This window comes from Miscanthus floridulus, chromosome 2 (genome assembly GCF_019320115.1).
Source record: "Miscanthus floridulus cultivar M001 chromosome 2, ASM1932011v1, whole genome shotgun sequence".
NCBI lineage: Eukaryota > Viridiplantae > Streptophyta > Magnoliopsida > Poales > Poaceae > Miscanthus > Miscanthus floridulus.
Window position 1 is genome coordinate 162982894 of NC_089581.1, and position 15340 is coordinate 162998233.

A 15340-nucleotide genomic window follows, 5' to 3' on the forward strand; every position below is an offset into this window, starting at 1 on the left:
CGAACGGAAAAAGACTTGACTTCTTTGAAGTATTCCGGGTGTGTTTCGAGTAGTATTCTCGACAAGTTGACGTCATGTCCCGAAGATTTGTCAGAAAAGAACTCAGTTTTTCGAAAGAACTCGGATAAGACTTCGTTTCGAAAGCGGAACTTGAGTTTGAATCAGATATGTGAACTTGCGAGAACTGAGTCGGATTGAGCTGTGCGAATCTTCCGGCAAGCTGATCTGTCGTTATTGTCGAAATAGGATAATCCTGATGATGATCTGATTCTTCAATGAGACGGCCTTGGAGCTTGCCATCGTCGTCTGCCTTGCAGATCCATAAACCGAAGATGAAGATCGATCCCTTTGAGAAGATCATGCTGTCGAGGTCTATCAAGCTCTCGGATGCAAAGTCGTCGAAAGCCCCTACCTGGCGCACCAGCTATCGATGTTTTATCACCGATAGCCTACCACGGGGGTACCCGAGGACAGTATGTTCGGGCTTCGGCGTATGCTGAACTCGATGGTTAATGCAAGAGACAGTCGATTTATCCTGGTTCAGGCCCTCGATCGCAGATCGAGTAACAACACTATGTCCAGTCGGTGTTAGCCTTTACGTTGGATTGATTATGAAGTGTTGTGTCGTACAATTGCTCTGTTGAACTCCCGATCCAAGGTGCCCTGCCCTCCTTTATATAGTCAGGAGGCCAGAATTCTAGTCGGTTTACAATGAGAGTTCCTAGTAGGATTACAGAGTAATACTACTACTAAGATTTACAGGAAGAGAGTCCTAATTGGACTAGGTCTTCTTCCTTCCTTGCGGGGTATCCTGTGGGTCCCATACCGATAGTCATGCACAGTGAAAGCATTCCCACCCAAAACCTACCTTTCTCCAATGGTGAGAACGCAAATCCCCTCCCCGTAGACCTCGGCGAACCGGTGCACGGCGCCATGCATGCGGAAGGAGCCCGCGTTGGCCATGGGAAGAGCTCGCACCGGGCAAGGGGAAGGAGCTCGCGCGCCGCCGGACATGGGGAAGGAGCTCGCGCCGCCGCTGGGAAGGACCTCGCGAGGAGCCGTACCTACGCGCGCCGCCGGGAAGAAGCAGCGGCTGGTGAGGGGCAGAGGCCCACACGTCGCCGGGGAGGGGAGGAGCCGGACCTTGCGCAGCCGGATCTGGGACCTCGCGCAGGCCAGTGAGGGAGCAGCGGCCGGTGATGGGGCGCGGAGCTCGGCCTCCCGCCTGCGAACCCGTGCGACCTCCACGCCGGCTGGAGATGCGTCGCGGAGAGAGAACGACCTTTTTTTTGGGTTCCCTCTCTTTTCGAAGGCAAAATAGGTAGCTGATTTGCGTACTCGATTGGAGGCATGTTTTCTAGTCTATCAGATTCAGGCCCCGTTTAGATCTAAAAAATTTTGGATTTTGACTCACTATAGCATTTCGTTTGTATTTGGTAATTAGTGTCTAATTATGGACTAATTAGGTTCAAAAATTTCGTCTCGCGATTTCTCGATCAACTGTGTAATTAGTTTTTTTTTCGTCTATATTTAGTACTCTATGCATGTATCGCAAGATTCGATGTGACAGGTACTGTGCAAAAATTTTTGGCAACTGAACGAGGCCTCCGGATTCCACACGTCTCCAGTCGCCGCCGTCGCTTTCCATTCATCGCAGTCGCCGCGTCGCCCGTCGGCCGTGCTTTGGGACGCGGCTTCCCATCCCATGCTTTGCCGAGACGGAAGCTCCGCGTGAAAGCCGTTAGCAGTAGTGCCCTCCCACGACGGCCGCCGACGGGCGGGGCAAGAACATATACCCGCCCCGACACGGCATCGCACGCACCACCCAAAGCAAAACCCCTTGTTCGCTTGTCTTTCTCTTCTCTAGATCCACCCCCAACCCGAAATGGCCTCCTACGACGGCGACGAGGATTCCGGCCGCCGCCGCCCTTCGCAGCACCGCCCGTCCGGCGGGGGCAGCGGCGACCTTGCCTCGAGCGCGAAGCTCGTGGCGGAGGCGGCCAAGCTGTCGCTCCAGGACCACAGCCTGGAGAAGGTGGACAAGGGCCGCGTCGCCGGCGCGGCGGCCGACCTGCTCCACGCCGCCTCCCAGTACGGCAAGCTCGAGGGCAAGCCCGTCGGCGGGTACCTCGAGAAGGCCGAGGAGTACCTCCACCAGTACGGCCGCAAGGACGGGGGTGGCGGTAAGCATCAGGGGGAGGGGGAAGGCAACTACGGTAAGAAGCCCGGCGGTGGCCATGGAGGGGGAAGGTATGAGAACGAAGAGGAGGAGGAGGAGGGGTACAAGAAGAAGCCTAGTGGCGGGAGGTATGAGGAGGATGAGTACAAGAAGAAGCCTGGTGGTGGTAGTGGCTATGGAGGTGGAGGGTATGAGGAAGAAGATGGCTATAAGAAGAATCCAGGCAGTGGTGGCTATGGAGGAGGAAAGTACGAGGATGAAGGTGACTACAGCAAGAAGCCAAGCAGTGGTGGCTATGGTGGGGGAAGGTACGAGGATGAAGACGATTACAAGAAGAAGCCCATAAGTGGTGGCTATGGTGGGGGGCGGTATGAGCAAGAAGATGATTACAAGAAGAAGCCTTCAAGTGGAGGCTTTGGTGGTGGGAGGTATGAGCAGGAAGATGAATATAAGAGGCCTCCGAGTGGTGGTGGCAGTAGCTATGGGGGAAGCAGGTATGAAGAAGATGATGAGTATAGGAAGAAGCCGAGTGGTGGTAGATATGGTGGAGGAAGGTATGAGGACGAAGATGATTATAGGAAGAAACCTAGTGCTGGTGGATATGGAGGTGGAGGAAGATATGAGGATGAGTACAGCAAGAAGCCGGTTGGTGGTCATGGCGGAGGGAGGTATGACAAAGATGATGAGTACAAGAAGCCCAGTGGTGGTGGATATGGTTATGAGGCTTCCAGTGGTGGAGGCCATGGAGGAAGGTACGAAGAAGAAGACTACAAGAAGAAGCCTAGTGGGCACTCAGGGGGACGCTATGAGGAGGAGGAGGGGTACAAGAAGACTAGTGGCCATAGTGGAGGGAAGTATGGCAAGGAGGAAGAGGACAAGAAGAAGAAGCATGGCGAGGATGAGTCAGAGGGTGGCGGTATTGGAGATTACCTGAAGTTGGCACAGGGTTTCATGAACAAACAGGATGGGGAAGGGGGGAGTGGGGGCGGCATGGGAGACTACTTAAAGCTTGCAGAAGGTTTCTTGAAGAAGCGCTGATTGATCTTCCATGTCATGTTTCAGGAAGGACTTGTTGTGTTTGGCTAGTCCCTTGTCCTGTTTATTGTCTCCAAGTAGTGAAATTTTCAAGGTTTCCATCATAGGATGTAATACAAGTGCATTGCTCATGTTGTCTGTGTGTAGTGACATGAATGCTTAATGTGCTGCTTAGGCTGCTGGGGTAATAAAAGCTTGGATGCTCTGCTATTCATGTTGTATATTAGTTCTGACTAAAATAATATGTATCCTATATTATTATGCTTACAATAAAGTGAAACTCTTGGAATACGTTTTCATTCATTATGTATTGTTGTTATGGTCCTACCGTTTGAAAATTATGTGATGTGTTGGTTCTTGATCTTATCATACTGAGTACTGATGCATGGATGTGCATCTTTTCCTGAACTTGATTTTAGTTTTGCTAAACCTGAGACAGAGAAACTAACCAGCCATGTTTATTTCAACTTTGTTGGTGGTTGTTCTAGGCGTATCCTTGCAAAATAGCCTCTGAATGGATAGTTTGAACTTATTATGGTGCTTGGCTACTAACCATCGAGGCATCTTGCCTAAACTAACAATAGCCTCTGAATGGATAGTTTGAACTTATTATGGTGCTTGGCTACTAACCATCGAGGCATCTTGCCTAAACTAACTTCTCCTTTGTTGGGCCAGTTCTTATCTCTAAGTAGTTGATGTCTCTTCTCACTTGGCCCTTGTGCAGTGCCTGCCAGTTTATGTCACATGATGATAGTTTTTCGTATCTGTGTACTGTTATTGGTGAAGAATTTGACACAAATAATTTAGTATCTAAATCAAACTAATGTCTTGGAAGTAAACAATAGGTCATAGAGAGGAGAGGCTAAGAGGATTGTTGAATTTGAACCACAGGCAGTTTTATGTCATCGGTTTCAAGCAGTGTCAGAATTATTAGTATTTCGCCTTTCCTGATTTAGGCCCCGTTTAGATCCAAAATTTTTTGGATTTTGGCCATTGTTGCACTTTCGTTTGTATTTAGCAATTAGTGTCTAATTATGGACTAATTAGGTTCAAAAGTTTCGTCTCGCGATTTCTCACCCAACTGTGTAATTAGTTTTTTTTTCGTCTACATTTAGTACTCTATACATGTGCCGCAAAATTCGATGTGACGAGTACTGCGCAAAATTTTTTGGAATCTAAACAGGCCCTTAGTAATCACATAAAGAACCTGTGCGCTCAAATTCTAAAATTCAAGCCTGATTTAGTAATCACAGAGAAAGGGCTCAGTGATCTCGCTATCCATTATTTGAGCAAGGCTGGTGTTAGTGCAATCCGTAGACTTAGGAAAACTGACAACAACAGGATTGCTAAAGCTTGTGGAGCAGTCATAGTGAACAGGCCTGAGGAGCTCCAAGAATCTGATGTGGGAACAGGAGCCGGCCTGTTTGAGGTCAAGAAGATAGGTGATGAATTCTTTGCCTTTATTGTTGACTGTAAAGATCCCAAGGCATGTACTGTTCTGTTGAGGGGAGCAAGCAAGGATGTATAGAATGAAGTTGAGAGAAACCTGCAGGTATTTCTTCCTCCCCATTTCCATGTATCTGTACTCCTTGCAAAAATAATTCTAGAAACCTTTCTTTTATTAGTTGGCAGGCACAGTATGATCTCAGCCAGCCATTCCTTGCAAATCCGTATTCGAGCATTTTGTTTCATTGATGGCCAGTAGAATCCTTTTGGCCATCTAAGCAACATGTATGTCAGATTAGCATTGGATCTTTGGCCCCCCTGTTTTAATTTCCCTTATTAACTCTTTAACTGTAACTGCATATACAAATATTCTAATTTTATTAGGAACCCGACTACCTGTAATGAACACTCATTTCCCTCAAAGCATGTCCAAGTTTAGGCTAATATAACGGTCCGTGTCATTTTCAATGCAGGATGCCATGTCCATTGCAAGAAAACATTTTGAAAAATCCAAAACTCCTTCCTGGAGGTGGTGCTACAGAGCTGACTGTGTCAGCAACACTGAAGCAAAAGAGTTCTTCAGTTGAAGGCGTGGAAAAGGTATTGTTCTGTTACTGTTGATTACCTGTATTGGATATTAACAGTCGTTTAAGCTATATTTATGTGGATGCTTAGTGCAACAGTGCTTAATTCTGTAAGCTTGTGACCACATATGCTTTGTAAATGTGATGTTATTGTGCTGAGTGGATTATTGCACCATTATTTGTTGTGCAATTCCTGATTGATTTTTTTTATGTCAGTGGCCCTATGAAGCTGCTGCTCTAGCATTTAGGCAATTCCAAGGACTTTGGCCCAAAATTGCGGTTTGAATGTTATTAGGATAATGACACAACTTCAGGGAAAGGTAATAATCCCAAAACTCTTTATGTTTCTGTGAACTTGTCCCTCTATAACTCCGCCTATGTTGTCTCAACATAGCAGGTACCAAGCCCTAGTAAAGGATGAGGGCTGTGATAGGCGTGACGAGCCAACGTTAAATCTAGCCATTCCAATGTTTTCTGATCGTCCGATTAATCACGATTAATTGCGATTAATCGTCCTGATCGGTACTTAGCACTTGATTAGGCCCTTCGATTCGATCAGAGCGATCAGAAAGCTGATCGTCCGATTAATCGTCGATTAATCGCGATTAATCGTCCGATTAGGCCTCTTTGCCGATCAGCTCTAAATAGCCAGATGGGCTACTTCAGTTTAGTGGGCTATATTTATTTGGGCCAGGCCCATTAGGGTTTCTCTTATATACCTCACCCCCACTCTTTCTCTCCTTAGTTCTCAGTCCTCACTCCCGTGTGTGTGCAGCTCAGTAGCTGAGCTCCATCTCTTCCGTGCTGCCTGCGTGCATCTCACTCCCTCCTTCCTCCCTTCCAGTTCCAATCCAAGCAGCCCATCCGTGGATCTTTCTTGCTACTTGCTGCTTCCTCCTCCCTTTTGCTGCAGGGTCGCCTATTCTCTTCCCCACCTGCAGGCTGTAGGTCCAGGGAGCTCGAAGATGAGCTCCTCCTCTGAAGGTGAGTCATTAAATTGGCTTTGTTCTGTCATTTCTATCATCTCCTTTCCTCTGCACTATGCTCAAATCTTGATGCTTTATTTCTTTGGCTCTTTGCTGAACTTGCATAGATGAAAATCGAAGGCGGCAGCTTGCAGTGGAAGCTATATGCTAGACGATTATATGGACGATTAGACCGATCAGAGGTCGATTAATCGTCCTGATCGTCCTAATCGGTACCAGACCGATTAGGAACGATAAGCCGATCAGAAAACATTGAGCCATTCTAATGGAGATGAAACCAAAGAAAACCGTTGGGGCGTTACCCTCTTAGCGACGCGCCATATCGGAACCCGGGTATAGGTGTTAAATGAGCAAGGATCGGGCCGTCACCCCCGTGACGCGCCGTGTCGCAATCTGGGCACGGTGTCAAGTGAGCAAGGATCGGGTCATCGCATCCTTAGTGGCGCGCTACATCGGTGCCCAGGTGTAGTAAAAAATGAGCAAGGGTCTTCACATCTGAGTCGACGGGTGTGAAGGGTAAGGAAGCTAGTCGAACCAACTAGGATCCGTTTAGGTAGTTGGAATGCAGGGTCGCTTACAGGTAAGTTAAGAGAATTAGTTGATACCGTGACTAGGAGACGTGTAAATATATTATACGTTTAAGAGACTAAATGGAAGGGTCAGAAGGCGAAGGAGGTGGACAATACAGGTTTCAAGCTTTGGTACACAGGGACAGTTGCGAATAGAAATGGAGTAGGAGTTTTGATTGATAAGAGCCTCAAAAATAGTGTGGTGGGAGTGAGAAGGCAAGGAGATAGGATTATCTTAGTCAAGCTTGTCATTGGTGATATGGTCTTGAACGTAATTAGTACGTATGCCCCTCAAGTAGGCCTCGACGAGATGCTAAGAGACAGTCCTGGGAAGACTTAGATGGCCTGATTAGAGCTATACCTAGTAGTGAGAAGCTTTTTATAGGAGGAGATCTTAATGGGCATGTAGGTACTATAAGCGCTGGTTTTGAGGTAGTTCATGGTGGTTTTGGGTATGGTAGTAGGAATCAAGAGGGGGAGAAAGTTCTGGACTTCACGGTAGCTTTTGACCTGCTGATAGCCAACACTTTCTTTAGAAAGAGATAATCTCATCTAGTGACCTTCAGTAGCGGATAACACTCTAGCCAGATTGACTTTGTCCTCACAAGAAGAAAGGACAAACGAGCATACTTGGGTTGTAAGGTGATACCTACGGAGTGTGTTGTTTCTCAACATAAGCTTTTGATGGCAGACTTTCATTTTCAGGTGCGTGCCCATAGGGATAAACAAGCTAAGATTGAAAGAACAAAGTGGTGGAAACTGAAAGGAGAGACATCAGAGGTATTCATAAAAAGGGTCATCAAAGAGGGCTCTTGGAATGAATAAGAGGACATAAACAACATGTGGGAGAAGATGACTACCAACATTCGGAAGGTGGCCTTAGAGGTGTGTGGAGTAACCAAAGGAAGTGGAGGCGAGGCTAAATATACTTGGTGGTGGAACGAGGAAATCCAAAGGGCTATTAAGGAGAAGAAAGAATGTTATAGACGCTTGTATCATGACAGCAGTGTGAACAACATAGAGAAGTACAGGTGGCAAAGAAGACTGCAAAGCGAGCTGTAAGTATGGCAAAGGGTAGAGCGTACGAGGATCTTTACCAATATTTGAGTACGAAGGAAGGAGAGAATGGCATTTATAGGATGGTTAGGATTCGTGAGAGAAAGACAAGGGACTTCAACCAAGTTAAGTGCATTAAGGATGAAAGGGAGCATCTCTTGGTGAAGGAGGATGAGTCCGACATCGATGGCAAGAGTATTTTGACAAATTGTTCAATGGTGAGAATACAGATACAATCTTTTAGTTGGATGACTCTTTTGATGACACCAATAGACGCTTTGTGTGGAGAATCCAAGAATCTGAGGTCAGAGAGGCATTGAAAAGGATGAAAGGAGGTAAAGCGATGGGACCGGATGGTATCCCAATCGAGGTGTGGAGATGCCTCGGGGACATAGCTATAGTATGGCTAACCAAGCTGTTCAACCATATTTTTCGATCGAACAAGATGCCTGATGAGTGGAGGAGAAATATATTGGTACCGATCTACAAGAATAAAGGGGATATTCAAAGTTGTACTAATTACCAGGGAATTAAGTTGATGAGCCACACTATGAAGCTATGGGAGAGAGTTATCGAGCATCGCTTGAGAGCAATAACGCGGGTCTCTATGAACCAATTTGGTTTCATACCTGAAAGGTCAACCATGGAAGCCATTTTCTTAATAAGACAAGTGATGGAGCGGTATAGGGAGAAGAAGAAGGACCTACACATGGTTTTTATTGACTTAGAGAAGGCTTATGATAGAATACCAATGAATGTTATGTGGTAGGCTTTGGACAAACATAAAGTCCCAACGAAGTACGTCGGACTCATTAAGGACATGTACAACAATGTTGTGACTAGAGTTCGAACAAGTGATGGAGACACGGATGAGTTCCCGATTAGGATAGGACTACATCAAGGGTCAGTTTTGAACCCTTATTTGTTTGCCTTAGTGATGGATGAGGTCACAAGGGACATATAAGGGGACATACCTTGGCGTATGCTTTTCGCGGATGATATAGTGCTAGTTGATAAAAGCCGGACATAAGTGAATCAGAAACTGAAGTTATGACGGGAGACTTTAGAGTCCAAAGGTTTTAGACTCAGTAGAACTAAAACCGAGTATGTGAGATGTGACTTCGGCACTACTACTTGGGAGGAGAAATATATTAGTTTGGAAGGTCAAATAGTGCCTAGAAAGGATATCTTTTGATATTTAGGATCAGTGCTATAGAGAGACGAGGATATTGATGAAGATGTTAGCCATAGAATCAAAGCAGGGTGGATAAAGTGGCACCAAGCATCTGGTGTCCTATATGACAAAAGGGTACCACAGAAGCTAAAAGGCAAGTTTTATAGGACGACGATTAGACCTGCTATGTTGTATGGTGCAGAATGTTGGCCTATGAAAAGACGACATGTTCAACAGATAAGTGTCGAGAAAATGCGTATGTTGCGTTGGATTTGCGGTCATACAAGAAGGGATCGAGTTCGGAACGATGATATACGTAATAGATTAGGGGTAACACCAATTGAAGAAAAGCTTGTCCAACACCGGTTGAGATGGTTTGGACATGTCCAACGGAGTCCTTCAGAGGCACCGGTGCGTAGTGGAATCCTAAGCCAGGATAGTAACGTGAAGAGTGGCAGAGGAAGACCGAAGTTGACTTGGGTAGATGCAATAAAAGGAGACTTGAAAGGATGGAATATACCCAAAGACTTAGTCTTAGATAGGAGTGCTTGGAAGACAACTAATCACATGCCTGAACCTTGATTGCTTCTGCTGGATTTCAACTCTAGCCTACCTCAACTTGTTTGAGACTTAAATGCTTTGTTGTTGTTGTTGAACTTGTCCCTCTGTGGAAATGGTCTTCTATCAGAAGCATCATAAACTTGCCATTTAGGGAAGGTTGGGAATTTGGATAAGAGGGTGTTGTGGATTCTCCTAGCGTAGAAATTCAATTAAAACTGCACCTTGAAAATGCTTGATAACTTATTGAAGCATCTACATGCGAATTTATCTTGAAATCTGCAGAGAGGCTGCTTCGAACCCACGACCTGATGACTCAGTGAGACAACTCTCACCGCTACACCAGGCCTGCCCTTCAATACCTTGATTCCAATGCGCTCATTTATTTATTTAATAAAACCCTAGGACTCTCCGTTCGCTTCGCTGAAAAAATAAGCCGAAACACTGTTCCTGCTGATTTGGTGTGAGAGAAAAACACTGTTTCGGCTAAAAAATAAGCTGAAAAGTACAGATTATAAGACAAGCGAACATAGCCTCGTGATAAAAAAGTTTCTCTTATTACTGATGATGAGAAGGTTCATGGGATTGAAATAGCCAAACAACCAAGATATTAGCACATACAACTGTGCATCAGTCAATCAAGTTTCTGAGAAAGATGATTGGCATAATTGTGTTTTTTTTTGGTAATTGATCTGGAAAGCAGTCGCACTTCAATGTGAAAGGAAAGCTGGAACAGCCGTTCTTGAAGCAAGGTCAACATGCTGGCAAAAGGGAACAATATGAATTCCGTGGACCTAGCCCAAGGATTGGCGAAAAAATGCTCAGCTTATTTCATCAATCGATGGGGTACCGAGATTTGATTCTTGTATATCTGCAAATACTGTATTCGTATTAACTCAGCTAAAGTGGTTGCTTGGTTATGTATCTTCTTTGGTTAATAAAAATATAAAATTGATGTGGCGGATGGAATTCAGTATATTGAGTATTACAATGTAACTCCCAGAAGATATTCTTCTTCTCTAATGTAAATCAGTAAGTGCTATAGAAGATGATCTTCTGATGTAATCTTTTTGTTTGAAGATGATTTTCCTCTATATTCTGTTTACTAGAAGGTGGTCTGCCAGAAGTATAATATATAATATCATTAATAATCCATATATTTTTCATTGGCATTCTGTACTGAATCTCATCATCAAGAAGTTTTATGCTTCGCTCAGATTTTGTTTGATTCTCTTCAAATTGGCCATGGTTCATTGATATCGTGTGTTGGGGGATGCAAGTGCTGTTTTTTAGGATCGATCCATCACTCAAACAGTTGAACTAGTACACGCATGCATGTAAGATGAGATGAATTACTAAATTTTTTGCTTAATGGAAAAATCATTGCTCTTGGCTATATGTATCTTGCCCAGTTCTCTTTGGCAGTAAAGGTGCCATTTTGGCCTACATTATTCTTTACAAATAACGTACTGATGCTTGGCTCCTGTTCGCTGATGCTTATGCTGAAATGTTGTGAGAGAAAAATATTGTTCCATGACTGAAAAGTAGTTCTGAATAAGCTCAAGCGAACAGGGCGTAATAGGTTACAATATCGACATAATCCATCCATATATTAGATTTTGAAAGAAGTCTATTTTTAGCCATCCAACTATTACACAAATTTGTTTTTAGCTGTGCAACTATAAAGTCAGAATTCTTTCACCACTGAACTATTAGTGCCGGACAGATTTGGCCTAGACAAGTTTCAAAGATGGGTTTTGTATTTCTGAAAATAATAACTAGTTTATTTTCTGAAAGAATCATAGCTAGTTATTTATTCAGAAAAAAATGAAATCAATACCATTTTTTCCAAAAAATAATATACATTAGTGCTATATTCTGATCTAATTGGATCTTATCTGTAATTATTTCTAGTTTTATTTTTTGTAGTCACACTCATTATTATTTAAATCATCAATTTATGCTACATTAAACCTAGAGTTCGACCACCAAATCCCATACTCTAAAAGTGTAAATAAAGCACCAAATATTTTGGACTCAAATTAACCCAATTACTTTTCGAGGACTAGCAAAGCCATACTAGGTACGACGCCTAAACATGGTGGAGCATCACACCTTCAATGCTAGCTCTGTCTTCCAAATATTCTACGATGGATTTTTCTGATTAAAAAAAGCTATGAATTTAAGAAATAAATTATTTTTACTATTTTTTTCTAATTTAGATAATCTATCCAGTATTGATATAGTCAAATATTTTCATTTTTATAGTTCCATGGCCGAAAACAAACTCAGAGAATAACTGGATAGCCAAAATTAAGCCCAATGCACATTATGTAGACGCAAATATGTTCGTGCGTTGTAACGGGAGAAAAAACTACACGTTCATACGAAATGACAATGTAAACAATATATATCTATGTATGTTTTATTCTTCTTAGAAAATTTCAAATCTACATTGAAAGCATCTAGGCCTCTAGTTGGGTTTCGGTAATTAATGACAATACGTAATTACTATGACTAACGTATGTTTTGCAGAGGCAATTTAATTAGGTCATGGTAATGGAGATCGATTGGGCAATCATGATGGTCATGCCCCTACGATGGAAATCATTTTGGTTTTCAAAGGATGGATGACAAGGTTAAGGATGGACTAGTTCTAAGTGTCGTTTGGAGTTGAAGAGACACTTAGAGTAGTTTAGGACTTTATTTTCCTTTGGCCGTACTATTAAGGGGGTATGGACGGGTAGCTTGACCTAGGTGAGTCTAGTGAGTTAGGTGTGGTGCATACTTGCTAAATCTAGCACTAGATAGCTCCAAAATAGCCCTTAGATCCAATGGAGCAAACTTCATTCACGTATGATCGAGAGTTGAAAATGAATGGAGGGTCAAATACTGACCTGGCTCCGGTTTGACCGACGCTGGCTCAGGGTCCGGTCAGTTCATTTGACCGAGGCGTTTTCATCTAGGTGCGACCGAACGCTTGAGAGATCAAGTGGCCGGATGCTGAGGGCCAGTGTCCGGTCGACTCCAGTAAGGTTCCAGAGAGGGAAAATCTCGATCGGACGCGTCCGGTCAGTGCTGACCGGACGCTGGCCAACGTCCGGTCACACTGTAAACACTGGAGTTCGGGGTGAACTGACCGACATGTCCGGTCAACATGACCGGAGCGTCCGGTCACCTTGCAGAGGCACATAACGGTTCGTTTTTCAGTCCATGTTATAAATACTTCCTCCACTCGTGTGTGGGGGTACTTTTGCTCATTCCAACAGCTGAGAAACATCTTTGAGAGTGCCAAGAAGAGCCAGGTCCTAGTGAGGTGATTGAGATTTGAGAATCCCAAAGAGAGCCCTCATTAGTGAGATCAAGAGTAGCAAAGCATGCATCCACCCTTCTCATTAGGCTTGTCGTGGTCAAGTGAGAGTTCGTGCTTGTTACTCTTGGTGATCGCCATCACCTAGACGACTTGGTGGTGATTGGAGAGCTTGGTGATCATCCGACGGAGCTTGTGGATGACCCAACTCAAGTTATGAGCGGTTGTGGGTGATTCACCGCGACGGAGTGTCGAAGAATGAACCCGTAGAGAGCACTTGATCGGGAGCTTGCGCGGATCAAGGGGGAGCTACACCCTTGCGCGGGTGCTCCAACGAGGGCTAGTGGGGAGTGGCGACTCTCCGATACCTCGGCAAAACATCGCCGTGTTCCTCCTTCCCCCTTTACTTTGAGCATTTACTTTGAGCAATTCAATTCTTGTCTTTTACATTTCTAGAATTGCCATGCTAGAGTAGGATTGGAACCTAGGGTGCTAAAATTTTGTTCGTTAGATCAATAGAAACACTTTCTAGGCACAAGGGGTTAATTGGGCTAACCGTAGAGTTTAATTATTGCAAAGAAATTTAGAATTAGCCCAATTCACCTCCCCTCTTGGGTATCTTAATCCTTTCAATTGGTATCGAAGCCTCGTGCTCACATATTTAGGCTTAATAGCCTAGAGAAAGATGTCTCACGGGGATGGATCTCCTCCTATCTTTGAGGGGGGTGATTTTCCATATTGGAAAATTTGCATGGAGGCGTACTTAGAAGCTCTAGATGTTGGAATACTTAGAGCCACCTCACAAGGCTTTCCAAGACCTCAGGATGCTACTAACCTACAAGGCGATGAGTTGAATTATGAAAAATAGAATGCAAAGGCTAAAAACACTATATTTAGAGGCCTTTGTAAAGATGTGTTCAATCGGGTAAGGGACCACAAAGACGTCCATGCACTATGGTCGGACGTTTGTGCGCTCCATGAGAGAGCCAAGAGTGAGCGTGAGAAACGCTATCATCTTGTCATGAAAAAGCTTAATTCTTTTGAGATGCTTCCTAAAGAATATGCTAATGAAATGTATTCACGTTTGAATGTTCTTGTAGAGGAAGTCAATGGGCTTGGACTAACTCAAATGCAATCATCCGATGTTGTAAGAAAGATCTTGAGTGTCCTCTCTATTGACAAATATGGGCATATTGTGACCATGCTTCATCAAGGTGATCTTTCCACCGCTACACCGACACAAATCTTGGGAAAGATCAATGCTCATGAGATGTATATACACATCATGCCACAAGATGGCTCATCCTCTACCAAGAAGAAAGATAAGGACTTAGCATTCAAAGCTAGCCAAGAGAAGGGTAAAGCATGACTTGAGTATGAGAGCTCAAGTGATGATGAATTTGATAATGCAAGCCTTGCTCTCATGGTGAAGAAAACCACCACGATGCTAAAGAAGCTCAACAAGAGTGGCATTAAGTTCGATGGCAAGAAGAAGAAGTTCTTCACAAGCTCTAGAAGGAAGCCAATCTTCAAAATGGATTGCTACAATTATGGAAAACTTGGTCATCTAGCTCACTAATGCACAAAGCCCAAGAAAGACAAGTTCAAGAACAAGAACAAGGTCAAGAAAGATGACTCAAGTGATAAAGATGAGAAGAAGAAAGATAAGCCATACAAGAAGAGAGATGGCAAGAAGGACTTCACAAAAAAGAAGAAGAGTGGAAAGGCATACATCGTCGGTGATTAGCTCACGGACATTGATTCGTCTAGTGGCTCATCCAATGATGATAGCGACAACGAGAAGGTGGCCGCCATTGTTATTGACTCATCATCTTCACCGCCACCACCGCCATTATCCTCTACACACCTATGCTTTATGGCCAAGGGTGAACGCAAGGTATCAAATGATGATGATAGTAGTGGTGATGAACATGCTAGTAATGATGATAGCGATAGTGATGATGATGAATATGAATCACCTTCCTATAATGATCTTACTAGATTGCTAAAATAATACACTAAGATAATTATAAAAACTAGAGCTAAGAATGAAAAGCTAGAGGCTAAAAATGATGCACTTTTAGCAAAATATGATATAGCCAAAAAGGCTAGTGTTGAGCTTAGAGAAGCAAATGATGCTATATCATCCAAACTCAAGGAGCTCAAATCTTCTAAGAAAGAGCTTAAAGATAAACATAATAAACTTGAGTGGGTGCACAAAGAGCTCATCACTAGCCACAACAAGCTAAAAGAAGAATACACCACTCTTAAGATTAATCATGATAATCTTGTTATTGCTCAAGAATTTTTATCCAATGAGCCATATGATGCTACTAACAATGTTGTTAAGATCGATATAGCTACATCATGTGATGATTTGATTATTGAGAGCATTGAGCAAAGTTCTAATAGCAAGGGCAAGCAAGTGGTTGAGGCCGATGAT

At 43.8% G+C, this 15340-nt stretch overlaps 1 protein-coding gene and 1 long non-coding RNA gene across 3 annotated transcripts; both read left to right on the forward strand.

Annotated features, from left to right (window-relative positions):
* Positions 1-1762: 1762 nt before the first annotated feature.
* On the forward strand, positions 1763-3517 carry LOC136540408 (uncharacterized protein At5g39570-like). The gene has a single exon (XM_066532421.1). The coding sequence runs from the start codon at positions 1886-1888 to the stop codon at positions 3215-3217; it is 1332 nt and encodes a 443-aa protein (XP_066388518.1). The 5' UTR covers positions 1763-1885; the 3' UTR covers positions 3218-3517.
* A 424-nt stretch (positions 3518-3941) lies between these two features.
* On the forward strand, positions 3942-10705 carry LOC136540409 (uncharacterized). Of its 2 annotated transcripts, none has more exons than XR_010779949.1 (5): positions 3942-4170; positions 4406-4766; positions 5134-5260; positions 5461-5564; positions 10291-10705. It is a non-coding gene; the product is annotated as an uncharacterized lncRNA (long non-coding RNA). The 2 variants fall into 2 exon arrangements; XR_010779948.1 differs by lacking the exon at positions 10291-10705 and adding an exon at positions 9873-10194.
* The last annotated feature ends 4635 nt before the right edge of the window (positions 10706-15340 follow it).

Coding starts and splice junctions, on each gene's coding strand:
- LOC136540408 (XM_066532421.1), top strand. CDS start 1,886: ATGGCCTCCTACGACGGCGACGAGGATTCCGGCCGCCGCCGCCCTTCG.